Here is a 20,834-nt window from a genome sequence, read left to right as displayed (position 1 = left end):
CTAATTGCCCTTGAAAAGGTGGTGGTGAGCCGCCTTCTTGAACCGCTGCAGTCCGTGTGGTGAAGGATCGCCTACAGTGCTGTTAGGAAGGGAGTTCCAGGATTTTGACCCAGCGACGATGAAGGAACGGCGATATATTTCCAGGTCGGGATGGTGTGAGACTTAGAGGGGAACGTGCAGGTGGTGTTGTTCCCATGTGCCTGCTGCTCTTGTCCTTCTAGGTGGTAGAGGTCGCGGGTTTGGGAGGTGCTGTCGAAGAAGCCTTGGCGAGTTGCTGCAGTGCATCCTGTGGATGGTACACACTGCAGCCACAGTGCGTCGGTGGTGAAGGGAGTGAATGTTTAGGGTGGTGGATGGGGTGCCAATCAAGCTGGCTGCTTTATCCTGGATGGTGTCAAGTTTCTTGAGTGTTGTTGGAGCTGCACTCATCCAGGCAAGTGGAGAGTATTCCATCACACTCCTGACTTGTGCCTTGTAGATGGTGGAAAGGCTTTGGGGAGTCAGGAGGTGAGTCACTCGCCGCAGAATACCCAGCCTCTGACCTGCTCTTGTAGCCACAGTATTTATATGGCTGGTCCAGTTAAGCTTCTGGTCAATGGTGACCCCCAGGATGTTGATGGTGGGGGATTTGGCAATGGTAATGCCGTTGAATGTCAAGGGGAGGTGGTTAGACCCTCTCTTGTTGGAGATGGTCATTGCCTGGCACTTGTCTGGCGCGAATGTTATTGCCACTTATGAGCCCAAGCCTGGATGTTGTCCAGGTCTTGCTGCATGCGGGCTCGGACTGCTTCATTATTTGAGGGGTTGCGAATGGAACAGAACACTGTGCAATCATCAGCGAACATCCCCATTTCTGACCTTATGATGGAGGGAAGGTCATTGATGAAGCAGCTGAAGATGGTTGGGCCTAGGACACTGCCCTGAGGTACTCCAGCAGCAATGCCCTGGGGCTGAGATGATTGGCCTCCATCACCCACTACCATCTTCCTTTGTGCTAGGTATGACTCCAGCCACTGGAGAGTTTTCCCCCTGATTCCCATTGACTTCAATTTTACTAGGGCTCCTTGGTGCCACACTCGGTCAAATGCTGCCTTGATGTCAAGGGCAGTCACTCTCACCTCACCTCTGGAATTCAGCTCTTTTGTCCATGTTTGGACCAAGGCTGTAATGAGGTCTGGAGCCGAGTGTTCCTGGCAGAACCCAAACTGAACATCGGGGAGCAGGTTATTGTTGAGTAAGTGCCGCTTGATAGCACTGTTGACGTCACCTTCCATCACTTTGCTGATGAGTGAGAGTGGACTGAAGGGGTGGTAATTGGCCGGATTGGATTTGTCCTGCTTTTTGTGGACAGGACATACCTGGGCAATTTTCCATATTGTCGGGTAGATGCCAGTGTTGTAGCTGTACTGGAACAGCTTGGCTAGAGGCGCAGCTAGTTCTGGAGCACAAGTCTTCAGCACTACAGCCGGGATGTTGTCGGGGCCCATAGCCTTTGCTGTATCCAGTGCACTCAGTCTTTTCTTGATATCATGTGGAGTGAATCGAATTGGCTGAAGACTGGCTTCTGTGATGGTGGGGATATCGGGAGGAGGCCGAGATGGATCATCCACTCGGCACTTCTGGCTGAAGATGGTTGCAAACGCTTCAGCCTTGTCTTTTGCACTCATGTGCTGGACTCCGCCATCATTGAGGATGGGGATGTTTGCCGAGCCTCCTCCTCCCCTTAGTTGTTTAATTGTCCACCACCATTCACGACTGGACGTGGCAGGACTGCAGAGCTTTGATCTGATCCATTGGTTGTGGAATCGCTTAGTTCTGTCTATAGCGTGTTGCTTCCGCTGTTTAGCATGCATGTAGTCCTGAGTTGTAGCTTCACCAGGTTGGCACCTAATTTTTAGGTACGCCTGGTGCTGCTCCTGGCATGCTCTTCTACACTCCTCATTGAACCAGGGTTGATCCCCTGGCTTGTTGGTAATGGTAGAGTGAGGAATATGCCGGGCCATGAGGTTACAGATTGTGCTGGAATACAATTCTGCTGCTGCTGATGGCCCACAGCGCCTCATGGATGCCCAGTTTTGAGCTGCTATATCTGTTCTGAATCTATCCCATTTAGCACGGTGGTAGTGCCACACAACACGTTGGATGGTGTCCTCAGTGTGAAGACGGGACTTCGTCTCCACGAGGACTGTGCGGTGGTCACTCCTACCAATACTGTCATGGACAGATGCATTTGCGACAGATAGATTGGTGAGGACGAGGTCAAGTAAGTTTTTCCCTCGTGTTGGTTTGCTCACCACCTGCCGCAGGCCCAGTCTGGCAGCTATGTTTCCAAGTCGGGATGGTGTGTGACTTGGAGGGGAACAGGCAGGTGGTGTTGTTCCCATGTGCCTGCTGCCCTTGTCCTTCTAAATGGTAGAAGTCAAGGGTTTGGGAGGTGCTGTCGAAGAAGCCTTGGCGAGTTGCTGCAGTGCATCCTGCGGATGGTACACACTGCAGCCACGGTGTGACAGTGGTGAAGGGAGTCAATGTTTGGGGTACCAATCAAGTGGGCTGTTTTGTCCTGGATGGTGTCGAGCTTCTTGAGTGTTGTTGGAGTTGCACTCATCCAGGTAAGTGGAGAGTATTCCATCACACTCCTGACTTGTGCCTTGTAGATGGTGGAAAGGCTTTGGGGAGTCAGGAGGTGCTATCAACACCGCCCCCAAATCAAACTCACAATCAACACCGCCCCCAAGCATTATGATCTATCATTTATTCCCATTAAATAATTGAAATACTAAAATGTAAGATCATACAAGGAACTTACCTGAGAAATATGTTATTGTACAGCTTCTGGTTTTTCTGTACCTCCGTGCAAACTGTGTCGACCAGTTGTATCAGGCCCTTCAGTTCAGTTAGCTCAGACTGCAAAATAAAGACAGCCTGAGATCACATTGCTCTATAACTTAAGCAACACCCCCATTCCCCCCAAATCAAACTCACCAACAACATCCCCCCAAATCAAACTCACCATCAACATCCCCCCAAATCAAACTCACCATCATCATTCCCCAAATCAAACTCACCAACAACATCCCCCCAAATCAAACTCACCAACAACATCCCCCCAAATCAAACTCACCATCAACATCCCCCCAAATCAAACTCACCATCATCATCCCCCAAATCAAACTCACCATCAACATCCCCCAAATCAAACTCACCATCATCATCCCCCCAAATCAAACTCACCATCAACATCCCCCAAATCAAACTCACCATCAACATCCCCCCAAATCAAACTCACCATCATCATCCCCCAAATCAAACTCACCATCATCATCCCCCAAATCAAACTCACCATCAACATCCCCCAAATCAAACTCACCATCATCATCCCCCAAATCAAACTCACCATCATCATCCCCCAAATCAAACTCACCATCATCATCCCCCCAAATCAAACTCACCAACAACATCCCCCCAAATCAAACTCACCATCATCATCCCCCAAATCAAACTCACCATCAACATCCCCCCAAATCAAACTCACCAACAACATCCCCCCAAATCAAACTCACCATCATCATCCCCCAAATCAAACTCACCATCATCATCCCCCAAATCAAACTCACCAACAACATCCCCCCAAATCAAACTCACCATCAACATCCCCCCAAATCAAACTCACCATCATCATCCCCCAAATCAAACTCACCATCAACATCCCCCAAATCAAACTCACCATCATCATCCCCCAAATCAAACTCACCATCAACATCCCCCCAAATCAAACTCACCATCAACATCCCCCAAATCAAACTCACCATCATCATCCCCCAAATCAAACTCACCATCAACATCCCCCAAATCAAACTCACCATCATCATCCCCCAAATCAAACTCACCATCAACATCCCCCCAAATCAAACTCACCATCATCATCCCCCAAATCAAACTCACCATCAACATCCCCCCAAATCAAACTCACCATCAACATCCCCCAAATCAAACTCACCATCATCATCCCCCAAATCAAACTCACCATCAACATCCCCCAAATCAAACTCACCATCATCATCCCCCAAATCAAACTCACCAACAACATCCCCCCAAATCAAACTCACCATCATCATCCCCCAAATCAAACTCACCATCAACATCCCCCCAAATCAAACTCACCATCAACATCCCCCAAATCAAACTCACCATCATCATCCCCCCAAATCAAACTCACCATCATCATCCCCCCAAATCAAACTCACCAACAACATCCCCCCAAATCAAACTCACCATCATCATCCCCCCAAATCAAACTCACCATCATCATCCCCCCAAATCAAACTCACCATCAACATCCCCCCAAATCAAACTCACCATCAACATCCCCCCAAATCAAACTCACCAACAACATCCCCCCAAATCAAACTCACCATCATCATCCCCCCAAATCAAACTCACCATCATCATCCCCCAAATCAAACTCACCATCATCATCCCCCCAAATCAAACTCACCATCAACATCCCCCAAATCAAACTCACCATCATCATCCCCCCAAATCAAACTCACCATCAACATCCCCCAAATCAAACTCACCATCATCATCCCCCCAAATCAAACTCACCATCATCATCCCCCCAAATCAAACTCACCATCATCATCCCCCCAAATCAAACTCACCATCAACATCCCCCCAAATCAAACTCACCATCAACATCCCCCCAAATCAAACTCACCATCAACATCTCCCCAAATCAAACTCACCAACAACATCCCCCCAAATCAAACTCACCATCATCATCCCCCCAAATCAAACTCACCATCAACATCCCCCCAAATCAAACTCACCATCATCATCCCCCAAATCAAACTCACCATCATCATCCCCCAAATCAAACTCACCATCAACATCCCCCCAAATCAAACTCACCATCAACATCCCCCCAAATCAAACTCACCATCATCATCCCCCAAATCAAACTCACCATCAACATCCCCCAAATCAAACTCACCATCATCATCCCCCAAATCAAACACACCATCAACATCCCCCCAAAAAAAACTCACCATCAACATCCCCCCAAATCAAACTCACCATCATCATCCCCCCAAATCAAACTCACCATCATCATCCCCCCAAATCAAACTCACCATCATCATCCCCCAAATCAAACTCACCATCATCATCCCCCCAAATCAAACTCACCATCATCATCCCCCCAAAAAAAACTCACCAACAACATCCCCCCAAATCAAACTCACCATCATCATCCCCCAAATCAAACTCACCATTATCATCCCCCCAAATCAAACTCACCATCATCATCCCCCCAAAAAAAACTCACCATCAACATCCCCCCAAATCAAACTCACCATCATCATCCCCCCAAATCAAACTCACCATCATCATCCCCCAAATCAAACTCACCATCATCATCCCCCAAATCAAACTCACCATCAACATCCCCCAAATCAAACTCACCAACAACATCCCCCCAAATCAAACTCACCATCATCATCCCCCCAAATCAAACTCACCATCAATCCATCACATACCTTGGTTGCTGGTTTGAAACTGTCACTCATTTTCTCATACCATTCAGATGTAGATTTCTGTAAAACCAAAGTAGCGCAACTCAAAGCAGTGTCAGTCAACGCGGTTTCGGTCGGTGCGGTCTTAGTCGGTCCCTTTTTGAATCTGAGTGGGGGTCTCTTGGTTAAGCTGAACCCGAAATATAACACACTTTTTTTTTTAACATGCATGTTCTGAGACCATCATTTTTAATGGAGACCTGAAACACTAGATTTCTTCACTGTCTCAGGTCCAACACTCACTGGCACTTGGGTGGGATTGCTCAATTCAGCGATCGATGGGGCTGTGCGACCCTGCATAGCTTCGCCCAGACACATCTGTCCATTTAAATCAACAGATGAAAGTCACGGGCGGGTGCACATATTCCCACTGCACACTTTGTTGCTCTCCGCCTCGCACTATTTAGAGGTGGTGAATGACGAGTCAACTAACGCCTTGAGAATTCTATCAAGTTCCCCCCGGTAAGTTCTCTCTCCCCCATGTGGGCCTTCTATTTTTCTTCTAATATGTAGTTGCATTTGCCCATCTTAAATTTCATTTGCCTCCAATCAGCCCAAGTGCAATTGTGTCAAGCTCTTTTGATAAGAATGTGACTGTCGTCTCTGATTTGACAGTGCTGTTGGTTTATCAATGAATTTAAGTAACAGTGTCTCTGTGATTCCAGATCATACCAGGAACAGCACAGACTCCTGGGCATCCTTTTACTGTGGCCTTGATATCCCCTTACAACGACCTTCTGCTTCTTTCCGATCAGCCAGTTACTATTTCATATTAAGTCTTACCCATGATACCCAGAGTTTAGTTTGTAGAGAAGTCTCTCCTGTGGCACTTTAATCAAAAGCCTTTTGGAAGTCAAGGTTCACTACATCAAATGCTTTCTCCCTCCCCCTCATTAACTGGGACGATCCCTCCTCAAAAAGGGTAAAAAAGGTTGGGCCGGTGAGATCCTCCCTCTGAGACCGTTGATACCATTTATCAGGTTATTGCACTGTTTCTGACTATTGAGAATGAAACCCACATCGTACCTTCACCACGGCAGTAATCTCCACGTGGAGCTGGTTGTGAAAAGGACAGGCTACTTTAAAGATTTCCATGGAATAGATCTTCAACAAGCACCTGAAAAATATTAAACAGAGCACAGACAGAAAAAGCAGGAGAGAGAGAGAGAGAGAGAAGGGGATAAAAGAGGGAGAGGAAAACCAGGAGACACAGGGAGGGATGGAGAAAAAGGAACAGGGAGATGGATAGAGGAAGTGAGGAACAGGGAGAGGGAGAGAGGAAAAGGGAGGAGACAGAGGGGAAAAAGGGAGTGAGAAACAGGGAAGAGAGGAGCAGGGAGATACAGATGGAGAGAGATGCAGAAATAGGAAGAGACAGAATCAGGCAAGAGATGGAGAGAGAGGATCATGGAGAGACAGGCAGAAGGGTAAGGAAGGGCAGGGCAAGAGGGAGAGGAAAAGAAAAAGAAAAGAGAGGGGTGGGGAAGGAAAGGAGTGATGAGCAGGAGATGGAGGGAGACAGAGAGGAGGGGAAAAAGTAAGACAGAGGAGTAGAGAGAAAGGAAGTGGGAAAGAGGGGAGAAAATGGGAGAGAAGGAAAAAAAGAGAATCAGAGACAGAGAGAGAGAGAGAGAGAGAGAGAATCAGAGACAGAGAGAGAGAGAGAGAGAATCAGAGACAGGGAGAGAGAGAGAGAGAATCAGAGACAGAGAGAGAGAGAGAGAGAATCAGAGACACAGAGAGAGAGAGAGAGAGAGAATCAGAGACAGAGAGAGAGAGAGAATCAGAGAGAGAGAGAGAGAGAGAGAGAATCAGACAGGGAGAGAATCAGACAGGGAGAGAGAGAGAGAGAATCAGAGACAGGGAGAGAGAGGGAGAGAATATATGAGACAGGGAAAGGGAGGGAGAGAGAGAGAGAATGAGACAGGGAGAGAGAGAGAGAGAATCAGAGACAGGGAGAGAGAGAGAGAATCAGAGACAGGGAGAGAGAGAGAGAATCAGAGACAGGGAGAGAGAGAGAGAATCAGAGACAGGGAGAGAGAGAGAGAATCAGAGACAGGGAGAGAGAGAGAGAGAATATATGAGACAGGGAGAGAGAGAGAGAGAATATATGAGACAGGGAGAGGGAGGGAGAGAGAGAGAGAGAATGAGACAGGGAGAGAGAGAGAGAGAATGAGACAGGGAGAGAGAAAGAGAGAGAGAGAATGAGACAGGGAGAGAGAGAGAGAGAATGAGACAGGGAGAGAGAGAGAGAGAGAGAGAATGAGACAGGGGGAGAGAGAGAGAATGAGACAGGGAGAGAGAGAGAGAGAGAAAATGAGACAGGGAGAGAGAGAGAGAGAGAGAATGAGACAGGGAGAGAGAGAGAGAGAGAATGAGACAGGGAGAGAGAGAGAGAGAATGAGACAAGGAGAGAGAGAGAGAGAGAATGAGACAAGGAGAGAGAGAGAGAATGAGACAAGGAGAGAGAGAGAGAATGAGACAGGGAGAGAGAGAGAGAGAATGAGACAGGGAGAGAGAGAGAGAGAATGAGACAGAGAGAGAGAGAGAGAGAATGCGACAGAGAGAGAGAGAATGCGACAGAGAGAGAGAGAAAATGCGACGGAGAGAGAGAGAGAGAGAGAATGCGACAGGGAGAGAGAGAGAATGAGACAGGGAGAGAGAGAGAGAGAGAATGAAACAGGGAGAGAGAGAGAGAGAATGAGACAGGGAGAGAGAGAGAGAGAGAATGAGACAGGGAGAGAGAGTGAGACAGGGAGAGAGAGACAGGGAGAGAGAACCATTAGTTCAATCGGTATTGTTGGCTTAACACAGAATTTTCTCTATTGCAGCACTCAGCTGCTTCCTCAACAGTTAACAACTTTTTTACTTCCTAAGCTACCGTACCCGATAGTACGGGTACGGTAGCTTAGGAAGTAAAAAAACAATCATCCCGGGCTCCTACTCCTGATCACTATCCAGTGAAGAGACCGAAGTGTGAGCACGTGGGTGTCAGATGGGGTTCAGTTGTGAAGTCCTCCACAGTCGAATAATCTGCCCACATTCACTGTTTGGGCTTGTGTATTGGGAGCCAGTATACTGGAACGGAACTCCAATAACAGTCAGTGCCTTTGGGGGCGGGGGATTTACTTTTGCTCGTGTGTGATACACGCCAACAAACAAAGGCCCGCCAGGCTCGGCCTGGCCCGGCTCACCTCAGTTTGGCCCGGCTTGGTCTAGCTCAGCTCAGCTTGGCCCGGCCCGGCTCGGTCTGCGTTACCTCAGCATCAGCTCCAGGCGTTTCAGCGCCATCAGATCATTGAAGGGGAAGACCTGTCTCATCTTCTGCAGCAACACCCAGCTGTAGTCAGTGAATCGGACAAAACTGTCGGCCAGGGACTGTTCCTGCAACAAACCAAAGTCAAAGGAGTGAAACAATCATAACAATCGAAAAGAAGGCATGAGACATCGAACTGCGACGAGGGCTCTCACCGCCTGCCCTGCGGCGAGGGCTCTCACCGCCTGCCCTGCGGCGAGGGCTCTCACCGCCTGCCCTGCGGCGAGGGCTCTCACCGCCTGCCCTGCGGCGAGGGCTCTCACCGCCTGCCCTGCGGCGAGGGCTCTCACCGCCTGCCCTGCGGCGAGGGCTCTCACCGCCTGCCCTGCGGCGAGGGCTCTCACCGCCTGCCCTGCGGCGAGGGCTCTCACCGCCTGCCCTGCGGCGAGGGCTCTCACCGCCTGCCCTGCGGCGAGGGCTCTCACCGCCTGCCCTGCGGCGAGGGCTCTCACCGCCTGCCCTGCGGCGAGGGCTCTCACCGCCTGCCCTGCGGCGAGGGCTCTCACCGCCTGCCCTGCGGCGAGGGCTCTCACCGCCTGCCCTGCGACGGTTATTTACCAGAGCTGTGATAAATCAGTGTGCAGACATTGGGGCCTTGTTCACCAGGAATGAAAGGATGTGATGTGGGGCTAGGGCGTGAGGTGTCAGGGAGAGCGGGCAACCCCCTACAACCTGTCCCCTCTCCTTCAGTCTGGACTGCGAGGTGTTGATCCAGCTCTCGTTTACAGGGCAGATGCAAACCTCTGCGGAGCTGCAGGGAGTTCTCCCAGCGTCCTGGTCAACATTCCTCCTTTAACCAAACATCGGCTAACTCTGTTTTGAAAAGTACACAAAATTAAATACCAGTACACACAGAGATAAAATTCATCCCTTCCACACTCTCACACACACCCACACTCGCTCGCGCACACACACAAACCCACACTCGCTCGTGCACACACACAAACCCACACTCGCTCGTGCACACACACAAACCCACACCCGCTCGCGCACACACACAAACCCACATTCGCTCGCGCACACACACAAACCCACACCCGCTCGCGCACACACACAAACCGACACTCGCTCGCGCACACACACAAACCGACACCCGCTCGCGCACACACACAAACCCACACCCGCTCGCGCACACACACAAACCGACACCCGCTCGTGCACACACACAAACCGACACCCGCTCGTGCACACACACAGACCCACACTCGCTCGCGTGCACACACACAAACCGACACCTGCTCGCGCACACACACACAAACCGACACCTGCTCGCGCACACACACACCCACTCGCGCACACACACAGACCGACACCCGCTCGCGCACACACACAAACCGACACCCGCTCGCGCACACACACAAACCGACACCCGCTCGCGCACACACACAAACCGACACCCGCTCGCGCACACACACAAACCCACACCCGCTCGCGCGCACACACACAAACCCACACCCGCTCGCGCGCACACACACAAACCCACACCCGCTCGCGCACACACACAAACCCACACTCGCTCGCGCACACACACAAACCCACACTCGCTCGCGCACACACACAAACCCACACCTGCTCGCGCACACACACAAACCCACACCTGCTCGCGCACACACACAAACCCACACCTGCTCGCGCACACACACAAACCCACACTCGCTCGCGCACACACACAAACCCACACCCGCTCGCGCACACACACAAACCCACACTCGCTCGCGCACACACACAAACCCACACTCGCTCGCGCACACACACAAACCCACACACGCTCGCGCACACACACAAACCCACACCTGCTCGCGCACACACACAAACCCACACTCGCTCGCGCACACACACAAACCCACACTCGCTCGCGCACACACACAAACCCACACTCGCTCGCGCACACACACAAACCCACACTCGCTCGCGCACACACACAAACCCACACTCGCTCGCGCACACACACACAAACCCACACTCGCTCGCGCACACACACACAAACCCACACTCGCTCGCGCACACACACACAAACCCACACTCGCTCGCGCACACACAGACCCACACTCGCTCGCGCGCACACACACACAAACCCACACTCGCTCGCGCACACACACAGACCCACACTCGCTCACGCACACACACAGACCCACACTCGCTCACGCACACACACACAAACCCACACCCGCTCGCACGCGCGCACACACACAAACCCACACCCGCTCGCGTGCGCGCACACACACACACAAACCCACACAAACTAACTCACCCACAAGTCAACAGTCTCTCTGTTTAAAAAAACACTCAAAATGAACTTTACCTGAATAAGGCTTCGAAACATGTGATATCTTTCACAGTCACACAGATTGCCCACACCCACTGTTTGGGCTACTGGAGAGAGGCCAGAACCTGGGGAGTATACGAAGACTCACCACTTCTACAGGGGAGTAAACTGAAGGTACACAGGCGTTGCTCGGTGACCTGAATGTGTTACCTGCTCATTGGTAAGAATGATGAGCTCCGATTTCTGGTCCAGGTCATCAAGCAGTTGGAGGAGGAAACTGTAGTCCACAGGTCGGATCTGGTGATGCTTGCTGTATGCCTGCCACTGACTGTAGAAATGAAGAAAAACCACTTCAGTTCAGTCAGCCACTCCTATTTGTTCCCTTTGGATCACTTCAGTTATACAGAGTATTTGTTTGGTGGGACAGTGTGGAGGGAGCTTTACTCTGTATCTAACCCGTGCTGTACCTGCCCTGGGAGTGTTTGCTGCTGACTCTCTCCGTAAATTATGCCTCCCCCTCCCCTCATTGACGAGCACAAAAACCAAAAACCAAATGTGTCACTGAGAAGAGCATCACACTTCAATATTTATCAAAATTACTGGATTACAGGGAAGATGACAATGAGAGTTATACTTACACAGCAGCTTTCTGTTGAGGTAAAAGGTCAATTTGCATGGCATGTTGGGAAAGGATAGTCACAGCATGTTTGCTGAGGTTCCCGGCCCAGTTGTTTTGATCGTTCTGTGGTGAAGCAGAGGTGTCAGAATTACTCGCCGAGCTCTCTCAGGGTTGCTGGTGTATAGTGAGGATTTTTTCCCTCCGATTTTGCCCCTCTCCGAAGGTGCTGATTCTCACTACAGTCTGGTTCACAGATACCAGCAACCCTCTGGCAACTCACCCAGTTGTGAATGAAGCCAGTGAGTGGTTGCAGGATCCTGCAGGGTTGGGGGGCGGAAGTGGGGGGGGGTCCACAGTTCCACAGTCTGGCTCGATCCTCTCGTCACCTGACGCCCACCTCACACACACACACACACTCTCCAGCTCAGGACACTGGAGGAGCAGAGACTCTGGTTGGTTTTTACCCTCCATAACCCGGGGCATGGAGAACAATCACAGTGTACCCAGCACGGCCTTGGCTGACATCAGCTAACTCAGCACGTGCAATGGAATCTGGGACCCCCGCCCCCGATCTGTGTGTTACATGACAGAGCTCCCAATTATCATGCTGTAATTTGTAAACGTCACATATATAAACAACAACCAAGGCTATTTATATGTATTGCTGGAAAAGCAAGTTCAAAATCACACACTGAGGGACACGAGCTGCCACAGGCACCATACATTCCTGCATCCGATTGACCCAGACCCCAGCCCCGGCCATTTTAATTCTGTTTATAATGAGACTCTGTTTGAAGTGACAGAGACTCACCTGGGAATCGGAGTGCTCGATCTCCAATAGCTGCATCAGCAGCAACTCGTGGACAGTCACACCCCACATCTTCTTACACAGATCCGTATCTCTCTGCAAAAGAGGTAACAGTGACATCAGCCCCCAAACCCCACGGGGTTCAACCAGCCCCCAAACCCCACGGGGTTCAACCAGCCCCCAAACCCCACAGGGTTTATTCCACTTCTCTCCCCTCCTCTCCTGAAGGTGCTGAATCTCACTGGGGTACAGTCCCAGCCCACCGACCATCCCATTACCTGTGACATGGTCATTTTCAGGATGAGGTGACAATCTCCTTGCACTCGAGATGAACTGGATCGAGGCTCCAGTTTAAACCACTCATCAATCCCTCCAACAGGAATCTCCTGACAAGGGAGCAGAAAAGATTCAGGTCACAAACAGAACCAACTGCAACGTGGACCCCGAGGTACGGCCTAGCCCAGGGGGGAGAGGGGACCCCGAGGTACGACCCGGCCCAGGGGGAGGGGACCCTGAGGTACGGCCCGGCCCAGGGGGGGTGCGGGGGGGGACCCCGAGGTACGGCCCGGCCCGGGGGGAGGGGACCCTGAGGTACTGCCCGGCCCAGAGGGGGTTGGGGGGGGACCCTGAGGTACGACCCGGCCCGGGGGGAGGGGACCCCGAGGTACGGCCCGGCCCGGGGGGAGTGGACCCTGAGGTACGGCCCGGCCCGGGGGGGGTGTTGGGGGGGGAACCCCGAGGTGCGGCCCGGCCCAGGGGGGGTGCGGGGGGGGGACCCCGAGGTACGGCTCGGCCCCGGGGGAGGGGACCCTGAGGTACGGCCCGGCCCAGGGGGACCCCGAGGTACGGCCCGGCCCCGGGGGAGGGGACCCTGAGGTACGACCCGGCCCAGGGGGACCCCGAGGTGCGGCCCGGGTAGTGGGCAGAGCCCTGGTTTGGGGAGGAAACTTTAACAGCCTATCCCAGATCTCAGTTCTCTCACTCACACTTACACTGACAGGAATATTGAGGCAACCAAGGAAATCGTCAACACTTTCATCCTGTGATCCTGCAGTCCCGTTCATTCGAGCCGACTTCACGATCTGTTTGAAGTATCTACACAATGAAAATAAAAGTCAGCAAAGTGCATCGGTGTTGAGACCCCCGGTATTGGGGAGAGCACTAGACGGACAGCCCAGCACTGGGCTTAATATGAACGGTAACTACCTGTAAACGGTTATCAGTCTGGATATGAGAATCTAAACAAGTTGTCTTAGCAATAGTGAAGGTGGCGCCATTTAAGCAACTGGTTGGAACCACGTTGTACAAGATAGACAGTCTGCAAGCTCGAATTTAGCACGCTACGAGCAGAATATGAAGTGTTTTAAACCTTAATAAAACTTATCCTTTTTCATTCAACTGCAGTTTTATATTCAACGACCGATAAATCCCAAGGAAGATTTAACAACAAACAATGAGTCCGAAGTATAAATATCAACCCAAATAATGGCAAAAAAACTCTGGGGAGGAGAGTTCCCTCTACACAGTCCCATCAAACACCCCCAGGGCAGGTACAGCACGGGTTAGATACAGGGTAAAGCTGTAGTGTCCCTGCCCTGGCGGTATTAATTGTGTGATTTATATCAATTAGTGTTAATTGTATTCAGGTGGTGCATATCATTTGGGAACTCTCTTGTATCCATTTATAAGAGAGCTGGTCTCGGGTGTGTTGGTGTAATGTGAAGCTCGGTGAATAAAGGCTTGGAAGCAACTGAAGACCAGGCTCTACTAGTCTATCCTTCACCACCAGGCTATCCAATTATTACAGGGGGGTTTGGTTGGACACTGGATGGGCCAATCCAAGCTGCAATATGTTAAGCCTTACCTTCCCATTCCTTTGAAGCCACTGATTTGATTTAGTTCCTTGCAGGCCTCAGCCACCGAAACATCATCGTCATGGTCCCTGGGGAGTGACACAATTACATCAGTGTAGTCATCCAACCTTCCCTATATTAATACAGGACTCCCCCACCCTTACTCCAGTGTGTGTGCATCATTTGGCATGGCATTCCCGGGCAGGTACAGCATGGGTTAGATACAGAGTCTCGATGTGTACGGTGTAGACGGTGATGGTTGGGCAGTCTGGGCTGTGATGGGGGAAAAGCTTCCTCCTCCTGATCTCTGGTGGGACCTTCAGTTCAAGCAGATCAGGCTCAGCAGTGATGGCCCCCATTGTCAAATGTCTTGCTAGCACCTCTGGGCTCACATACAAAGCACAACCTGGGTGAGGTACGGGAGGGCAGCCAGTGTCTGTGGAGCAGTCCCCGGCCCAGCAGGAGGCACCCCGCCTTCTGGAGATGAGGGGAGAAAGCTGGGGTGTGGGTGTGAGGCTGTATCCTCGCCGTGCTATCTCACTCATTTTTTTATTCAAGTTGTTTTTCTCCATTCCCCCAATGCACCAGTGTAGCCGAGAAGGCAGCAAGCCTACTCCCACCATTCACACAGGGCTGCTCTGCAGAGTTTGGCCCCTAGGACAGGCCTGCGGCAGAGTCTTCTTTCCTCCCTGTGGTGAGGCGCTACCCTCCACTTGCCTCCCAGTGCTGAGATTGGGGTGGGTCACATCCCATCACGGTCTGGCACTATTCCTTGATATCCCAACATGCAACCACCAAACTCAGAGAACCATGCAGGAGATTCTGGTCAGCCCAGGATTGTGGTTGGGGGGGGGGGGGGGGGTGGGGGAAGAGGGGGGAGGGAGGGGAGGTCCTCGTAGCTCAAACAGCAATGGCAAAAGGGAGCCGGAGTCAGAGCGAGCGAGCGAGTGAGCGAACGGGCCAGGGAGCCAGAGCGAGCGGGCCAGGGAGCCAGAGCGAGCGGGCCAGGGAGCCAGTGCGAGCGGGCCAGGGAGCCAGTGCGAGCGGGCCAGGGAGCCAGTGCGAGCGGGCGAGCGGGCCAGGGAGCCATGGTGAGCGGGCCAGGGAGCCAGTGCGAGCGAGCGGGCCAGGGAGCCAGTGCGAGCGAGCGAGCGGGCCAGGGAGCCAGAGCGAGCGAGCGAGCGGGCCAGGGAGCCAGAGCGAGCGAGCGAGCGGGCCAGGGAGCCAGAGCGAGCGAGCGAGCGGGCCAGGGAGCCAGAGCGAGCGAGCGAGCGGGCCAGGGAGCCAGAGCGAGCGAGCGAGCGGGCCAGGGAGCCAGAGCGAGCGAGCGAGCGGGCCAGGGAGCCAGAGCGAGCGAGCGAGCGGGCGGGCCAGGGAGCCATAGCGAGCGAGCGAGCGGGGCAGTGAGCCAGAGCGAGCGGGGCAGTGAGCCAGAGCGAGCGGGGCAGGGAGCGAGGCCAAGAACGAGAGACAGTGAGCGAGGCCGAGAGACGGAGAGCGAGAGAGACGGAGAGCGAGAGAGACGGAGAGCGAGAGAGGCGGAGCGAGAGCGAGAGAGGCAGAGAAAGAAACCAGAAAATTGAAACAGAACATAAAGATCATAGTTAAAAAAGCAGCCGAGGCAGCAGCACTCACCAAATATCGAGATGGAGCTGGTCACTGTTAATGTCGTCCAGCTCACTGTGAAACAGGGAATAAACAGGAAACAACTGACCAATAAACAGAAAATCAATATCCATTAAACAAAAAAAGACGTGCATTTATATAGTGCCTTTCACAACCTCAGGACTTCCTAAAGTGCCTTGCACCCAATGAAGTTCTTTTGAAGTGTAGTCACTGTTGTAATGTCGGAAATACGACCGCCAATTTGCGCACAGCAAGATCCCACAAGTAGCAATGTGATCATGACCAGATCATCTCACTAGATTGATTCCTGGGGTTTAGAAGAATGAGAGGTGATCTCATTGAAACATATAAAATTGTTAAGAGGGTTTGACAGGATAGATGCTGAGAGGTTGTTTCTCCTGGCTGGAGAGTCTAGAACGAGGAGGGATAGTCTCAGGATATGGGGTCGACCATTCAAGACTGAGATGAGGAAAAATTTCTTCACTCAGAGGGTTGTCAATCTTTGGAATTCTCTACCCCAGAGGGCTGTGGATGCTGAATCATTCCGTGTATTCAAGGCTGAGATCGGTAGATTTATGGACTCAAGGGGGAAATCAAGGGATGTGGGGATCGGGCGGGAAAGTGGAGTTGAGGTCGAAGATCAGCCATGATCTGATTGAATGGTGGAGCAGGCTCGAGGGGCCGAATGGCCTACTCCTGCTCCTATTTCTTATGTTCTTAACTCTCTGGAGTTCAAGTCCCTTCAGTGATTACTGAATGAAGAAGAAGTGATTGCCCCTACGTACAGTGATAACTGGGCTGGCTCCTGATAAATGCCAGCTCAGCTGACACAAGCTGCCCCATCACACAGCGACCATTATACTCACAACACATAGCTCTCGTTCCACACCGGATTCAGCGTGTTTGATTTGACGTTTGTGACCTGGATGTATTTGGCAGGAAGTGCTTCCCTGAGGCTCGACCTCTTCTCCATCTTGTCCTTTTTCCTCTTAAAGCTGAATTTCCTCTCCTTTTTCTCCTCTGTCTCCCGAGCAGCTTGTCCCAGCAGGATTCCCAGCATACAGTAGGGATCGCTGAACCCTGCACAGATCCACAGCATTACAGAGTGAAAGACTTGTGGGCCCATCAGGATGGCCTGTCCAACCTGTTACCAAAGCTCGCTCGACAGTGGTTGGTGCTCGCTCTGCCGCAGGGGACCCGAGGGGAGAGAGACTGCACAAACCCCCAATGTTGGCCAATTGTGGTGCAGGTGGGCACCAGAGAGGCCTCTAATAGCCCGGCCGCCTGCAGATGAGGTGCCTCTCAATGACCCTGGGCCAGCGCTGGAGGGCACTGTGGGCACAATCCCAGCCTAACCAACGGAATCACAGCTTAAGCACCGCGATCAGGGCCGCTGTGTGTATCCGTGGAATAAGTGAGCTGATTGGCTGACTGTCCTCGCTCTTTCCACACGTGGTCAGTCTTGACTGTGTATGATGATAAACCGTGGGTGAGTTGTCCATAGTTACATTTGGAACGTCCAGTGCACAGTGATAGGGCCACACTGCTTCAACCTCCCACAGATGCTTCCACCTTGAATAGCTTGCTGACTCTCAGTGTCCAGGCTCAGGCTGATTAATGACCACTCGGACAAGGTACTGGAGGGTACACCTGTGGGACGTTACACCAGTGAGGGACAAGGGGAGAGAAGAAAATCTGGAGTTAATGTATGGAGCCAACGCTGTATTTACGTGAACCCCGTTTATTATTAGACACCAGACAGTAAAAACAGCAATGTCTCTTATTTCAGTCCCAATTACTAACTAATACATAGGAGGTTTGAAACTTGATCCACCTCCCCAGACAAGGCGCAGTACTCTCTCCCCATGAAGGTTAATGTGGAACTGCACAAGACAAATGAACACCGAAAGTAGCTGCCATGTGGCCGGGCCACCAGCAGAGGGCAGTTTTGGGTTACCCACCGTTAGCATCTTTGGTCAGCAGGTTTCTTGCCTCCACCACGGTCACTTTCAGAGAGTAGGAGGGGGCCTGGGGGAGACACAAGGAAACAGCCATCACAGCAGCTGGGAGTTCATCACTAACCATAGGAAAAGGGCAAAACATCCCCCATTCTGCACCAGTGCGAGGGCGAATAAAGCAGCCAATGTACAAACCAGGACTTAAACCAAATTGTCCAACAATATAAACTGTGCTTTCCGCATTTTTATCCGATTTTTGGAACAGTTAAAAAATGAAAAACCAGAAATGCTGCAAACTAAAAACAGAAAATATTGCTCATATACAGCAGGGCCCTCAACAACCAAAGGCAGGAAAGACAGCCAGCATCTTGGGTAGAGAGCTTTCAACAGAGCTGGGTTACTGCTGCAGGTACGGAACAACCTGCTGTGTATCCCAGCTGAAATGTGCTCTTTATTTAACTATATCGCCCAGCTGTTCATATAGTGAGCAGTAAATTCCACTCTGAAGCTTCATTGTGTACAGAATGTTGTAAAATCAGCACATTCTTTAACCTGAGCATAGAGACAGCAGAGGCAACTCAAATCTACAGGTGGAAAAGTCTCACATTTAACGTATGTCCCATACCTCAAAATGTCACATAGCATTTTCATAAACACCAAAAAAACATAAGTGAACAGGTCCAGGACCCACCAACCAGCTGCTACCCAACAGGAACAAGAATCATCAGGCAGGATTCAGCAAAAAGAGAAGGCAAAGGAATTTCTTCTGAAGCCGAAGCTTATCAGAGAGGGTCAAAGGAATGTTTCCATACAAAGGGTTACTGAAATATGGGAGACATTCCCACAGAACTGATGGACGCTAAGTCGGTCAGAGGGAATTAGAGGGAATCACAGAGGAAAAATATTGAAGGGGTTCGGAAAATGGGACCAGAGAGCTCCAATGTAGAGCCAGCACTAACTCAGGCACAATGGGCCGAATGGCCTCCTTTTGCGCTGAGATTTGGGCGATTCTGAGTTTGCGTTAATCCCTCTCACTGAGAAATGCTGGGAAAAAAATTAAATTCATTCCTGATTTCCCTTTTCCTTCAACTCCTGAAACTGCAGCTTTAGCAGTGCAGGCTTATGAAATTAGCCCTCAGCTTTACTTCTGTACTTATCTCAAAGTCTTGGGTCCAATGGGTGTCCGTCACACCCCACGAGTCACATCTAGTTACAGATGCAACACAATTTAAAAAACAGGAAGAGGGCCTGTTATTGGATGACAGCTTGAAACTGTTATCAGTTCCAGCCTTATTCTGACTGACCTCAGCAGATTATAAACAGCTACAATTACCTGCATTTGTCTATTTACAGCAGCAGCCTTAAAGGAATAGGCCAGGTTAACAGTGAAACATCATGGACCCAGACCACTTGTGAGCAACACCATGGAAGATCAGCTCGTACTAATAAAAAAGGTGTCTGTCTGTTTGTTTTCCAAAAACAATATTGAAAATCATACAGTCCACGGGAAACAGAGCCATAAAGATAACTGGCCCTGATACTCTCGCTGCAGATGGGGAGATGTGGGGTTGAGTTTAATTGTTTCTGCCGGTGTCAAAAGGAAGGTAAATCGGGGGGGGCGGGGTTTCTCTTGGCGGGAGCAGTTAAATCAATCCCCGTTCCTGCTCAGACTGAGACCGGCCAGCAGTGCGGACTGGGATCCTGCAGTGCTCAGGTCCACACTGGTTGGTCTGTTTATGATTGGAGATGTCTGGGAGCCAGTAGGAGGCTCGTTTTAAACTGCAAACAATTAAAAAGACTTTGTATGGCCAGAAAGGCTGGCTGAAGCTCCCTTGTGATGGTTGCAGCACAAGTGCATTTGTTTTACTGGTAATTCTTCTCCTGAATGTATTGGAGTAGCAGGTTTACTGTGTAAGGGTTCCCCCCAGTGCTGAGCTCTATTACTTGGTGACAGCATTACCTTGGCTTCTTTCACTGTGTGCATCACGGCTTCATACTCACTCAAGTCAAGCTTGAAGACCTGTAAAATTCAAAATCACATCAGCCTCTCGCACTCTATACACAGGGGATCAGGCACTGATCCACAGTCCCGGTCGAAACAGCTACTCTTCATGTCTGAACCCAGACAGTGAACGTTGGTAGCATATTCAACTATAGGGGGCATCACAGCCGAGCCCAATCCTATCTTTTCCTGACATTGACGCCCATGCACTGCCCAGCAAGGGTCATGTGGCAGTGGACAGGAGTGGGAACCCTGCCCAAATCATTCCCCTCTCTGCCCCGAGTGGATGACGAGGGATAACGTTTCAGAGACCAGCAGAGGCGGCAGCAGCAGAGGTCAGGGAGTGGCCTATAAAAGAGGCGGGAGTCGGAGGTCAGGGAGTGGCCTATAAAAGAGGCGGGAGTCGGCGGAGGTCAGGGAGTAGCCTATAAAAGAGGCAGGAGTCGGAGGTCAGGGAGTGGCCTATAAAAGAGGCGGAAGTCAGAGGTCAGGGAGTGGCCTATAAAAGAGGCGGGAGTCGGAGGTCAGGGAGTGGCCTATAAAAGAGGCGGGAGTCGGAGGTCAGGGAGTGGCCTATAAAAGAGGCAGGAGTCGGAGGTCAGGGAGTGGCCTATAAAAGAGGCGGGAGTCGGAGGTCAGGGAGTGGCCTATAAAAGAGGCGGGAGTCGGAGGTCAGGGAGTGGCCTATAAAAGAGGCGGGAGTCGGAGGTCAGGGAGTGGCCTATAAAAGAGGTGGGAGTCGGAGGTCAGGGAGTGGCCTATAAAAGAGGTGGGAGTCGGAGGTCAGGGAGTGGCCTATAAAAGAGGTGGGAG

The 20,834-nt window shown here is 51.4% G+C and overlaps 1 protein-coding gene across 2 annotated transcripts in view; it reads right to left on the bottom strand.

Moving 5' to 3' along the window:
* The window catches only part of baiap3 (BAI1 associated protein 3), a 72,261-nt gene that overhangs the window by 30,777 nt on the left and 20,650 nt on the right, over positions 1 to 20,834 (bottom strand). For both annotated transcript variants that reach the window (XM_068003081.1, XM_068003082.1), the window contains exons 6-19: positions 19,980 to 20,039; positions 18,023 to 18,089; positions 16,928 to 17,141; positions 16,071 to 16,115; positions 14,447 to 14,524; positions 13,575 to 13,677; positions 12,861 to 12,968; positions 12,586 to 12,678; positions 11,794 to 11,897; positions 11,366 to 11,483; positions 8,833 to 8,957; positions 6,600 to 6,690; positions 5,538 to 5,594; positions 2,807 to 2,904 (exon numbers count right to left, since the gene is read on the bottom strand). In XM_068003081.1, coding sequence (XP_067859182.1) covers positions 2,807 to 2,904; positions 5,538 to 5,594; positions 6,600 to 6,690; positions 8,833 to 8,957; positions 11,366 to 11,483; positions 11,794 to 11,897; positions 12,586 to 12,678; positions 12,861 to 12,968; positions 13,575 to 13,677; positions 14,447 to 14,524; positions 16,071 to 16,115; positions 16,928 to 17,141; positions 18,023 to 18,089; positions 19,980 to 20,039 — 1,361 coding nt within the window. The remainder of the gene's footprint in view (positions 1 to 2,806; positions 2,905 to 5,537; positions 5,595 to 6,599; positions 6,691 to 8,832; positions 8,958 to 11,365; positions 11,484 to 11,793; positions 11,898 to 12,585; positions 12,679 to 12,860; positions 12,969 to 13,574; positions 13,678 to 14,446; positions 14,525 to 16,070; positions 16,116 to 16,927; positions 17,142 to 18,022; positions 18,090 to 19,979; positions 20,040 to 20,834) is intronic.

Source organism: Heptranchias perlo, chromosome 22 (genome assembly GCF_035084215.1).
Source record: "Heptranchias perlo isolate sHepPer1 chromosome 22, sHepPer1.hap1, whole genome shotgun sequence".
NCBI classification, from domain to species: Eukaryota; Metazoa; Chordata; class Chondrichthyes; order Hexanchiformes; family Hexanchidae; genus Heptranchias; species Heptranchias perlo.
The sequence above is the reverse complement of the archived record's forward strand: the minus strand, read 5'-3'. Positions and strand labels throughout refer to the sequence as shown.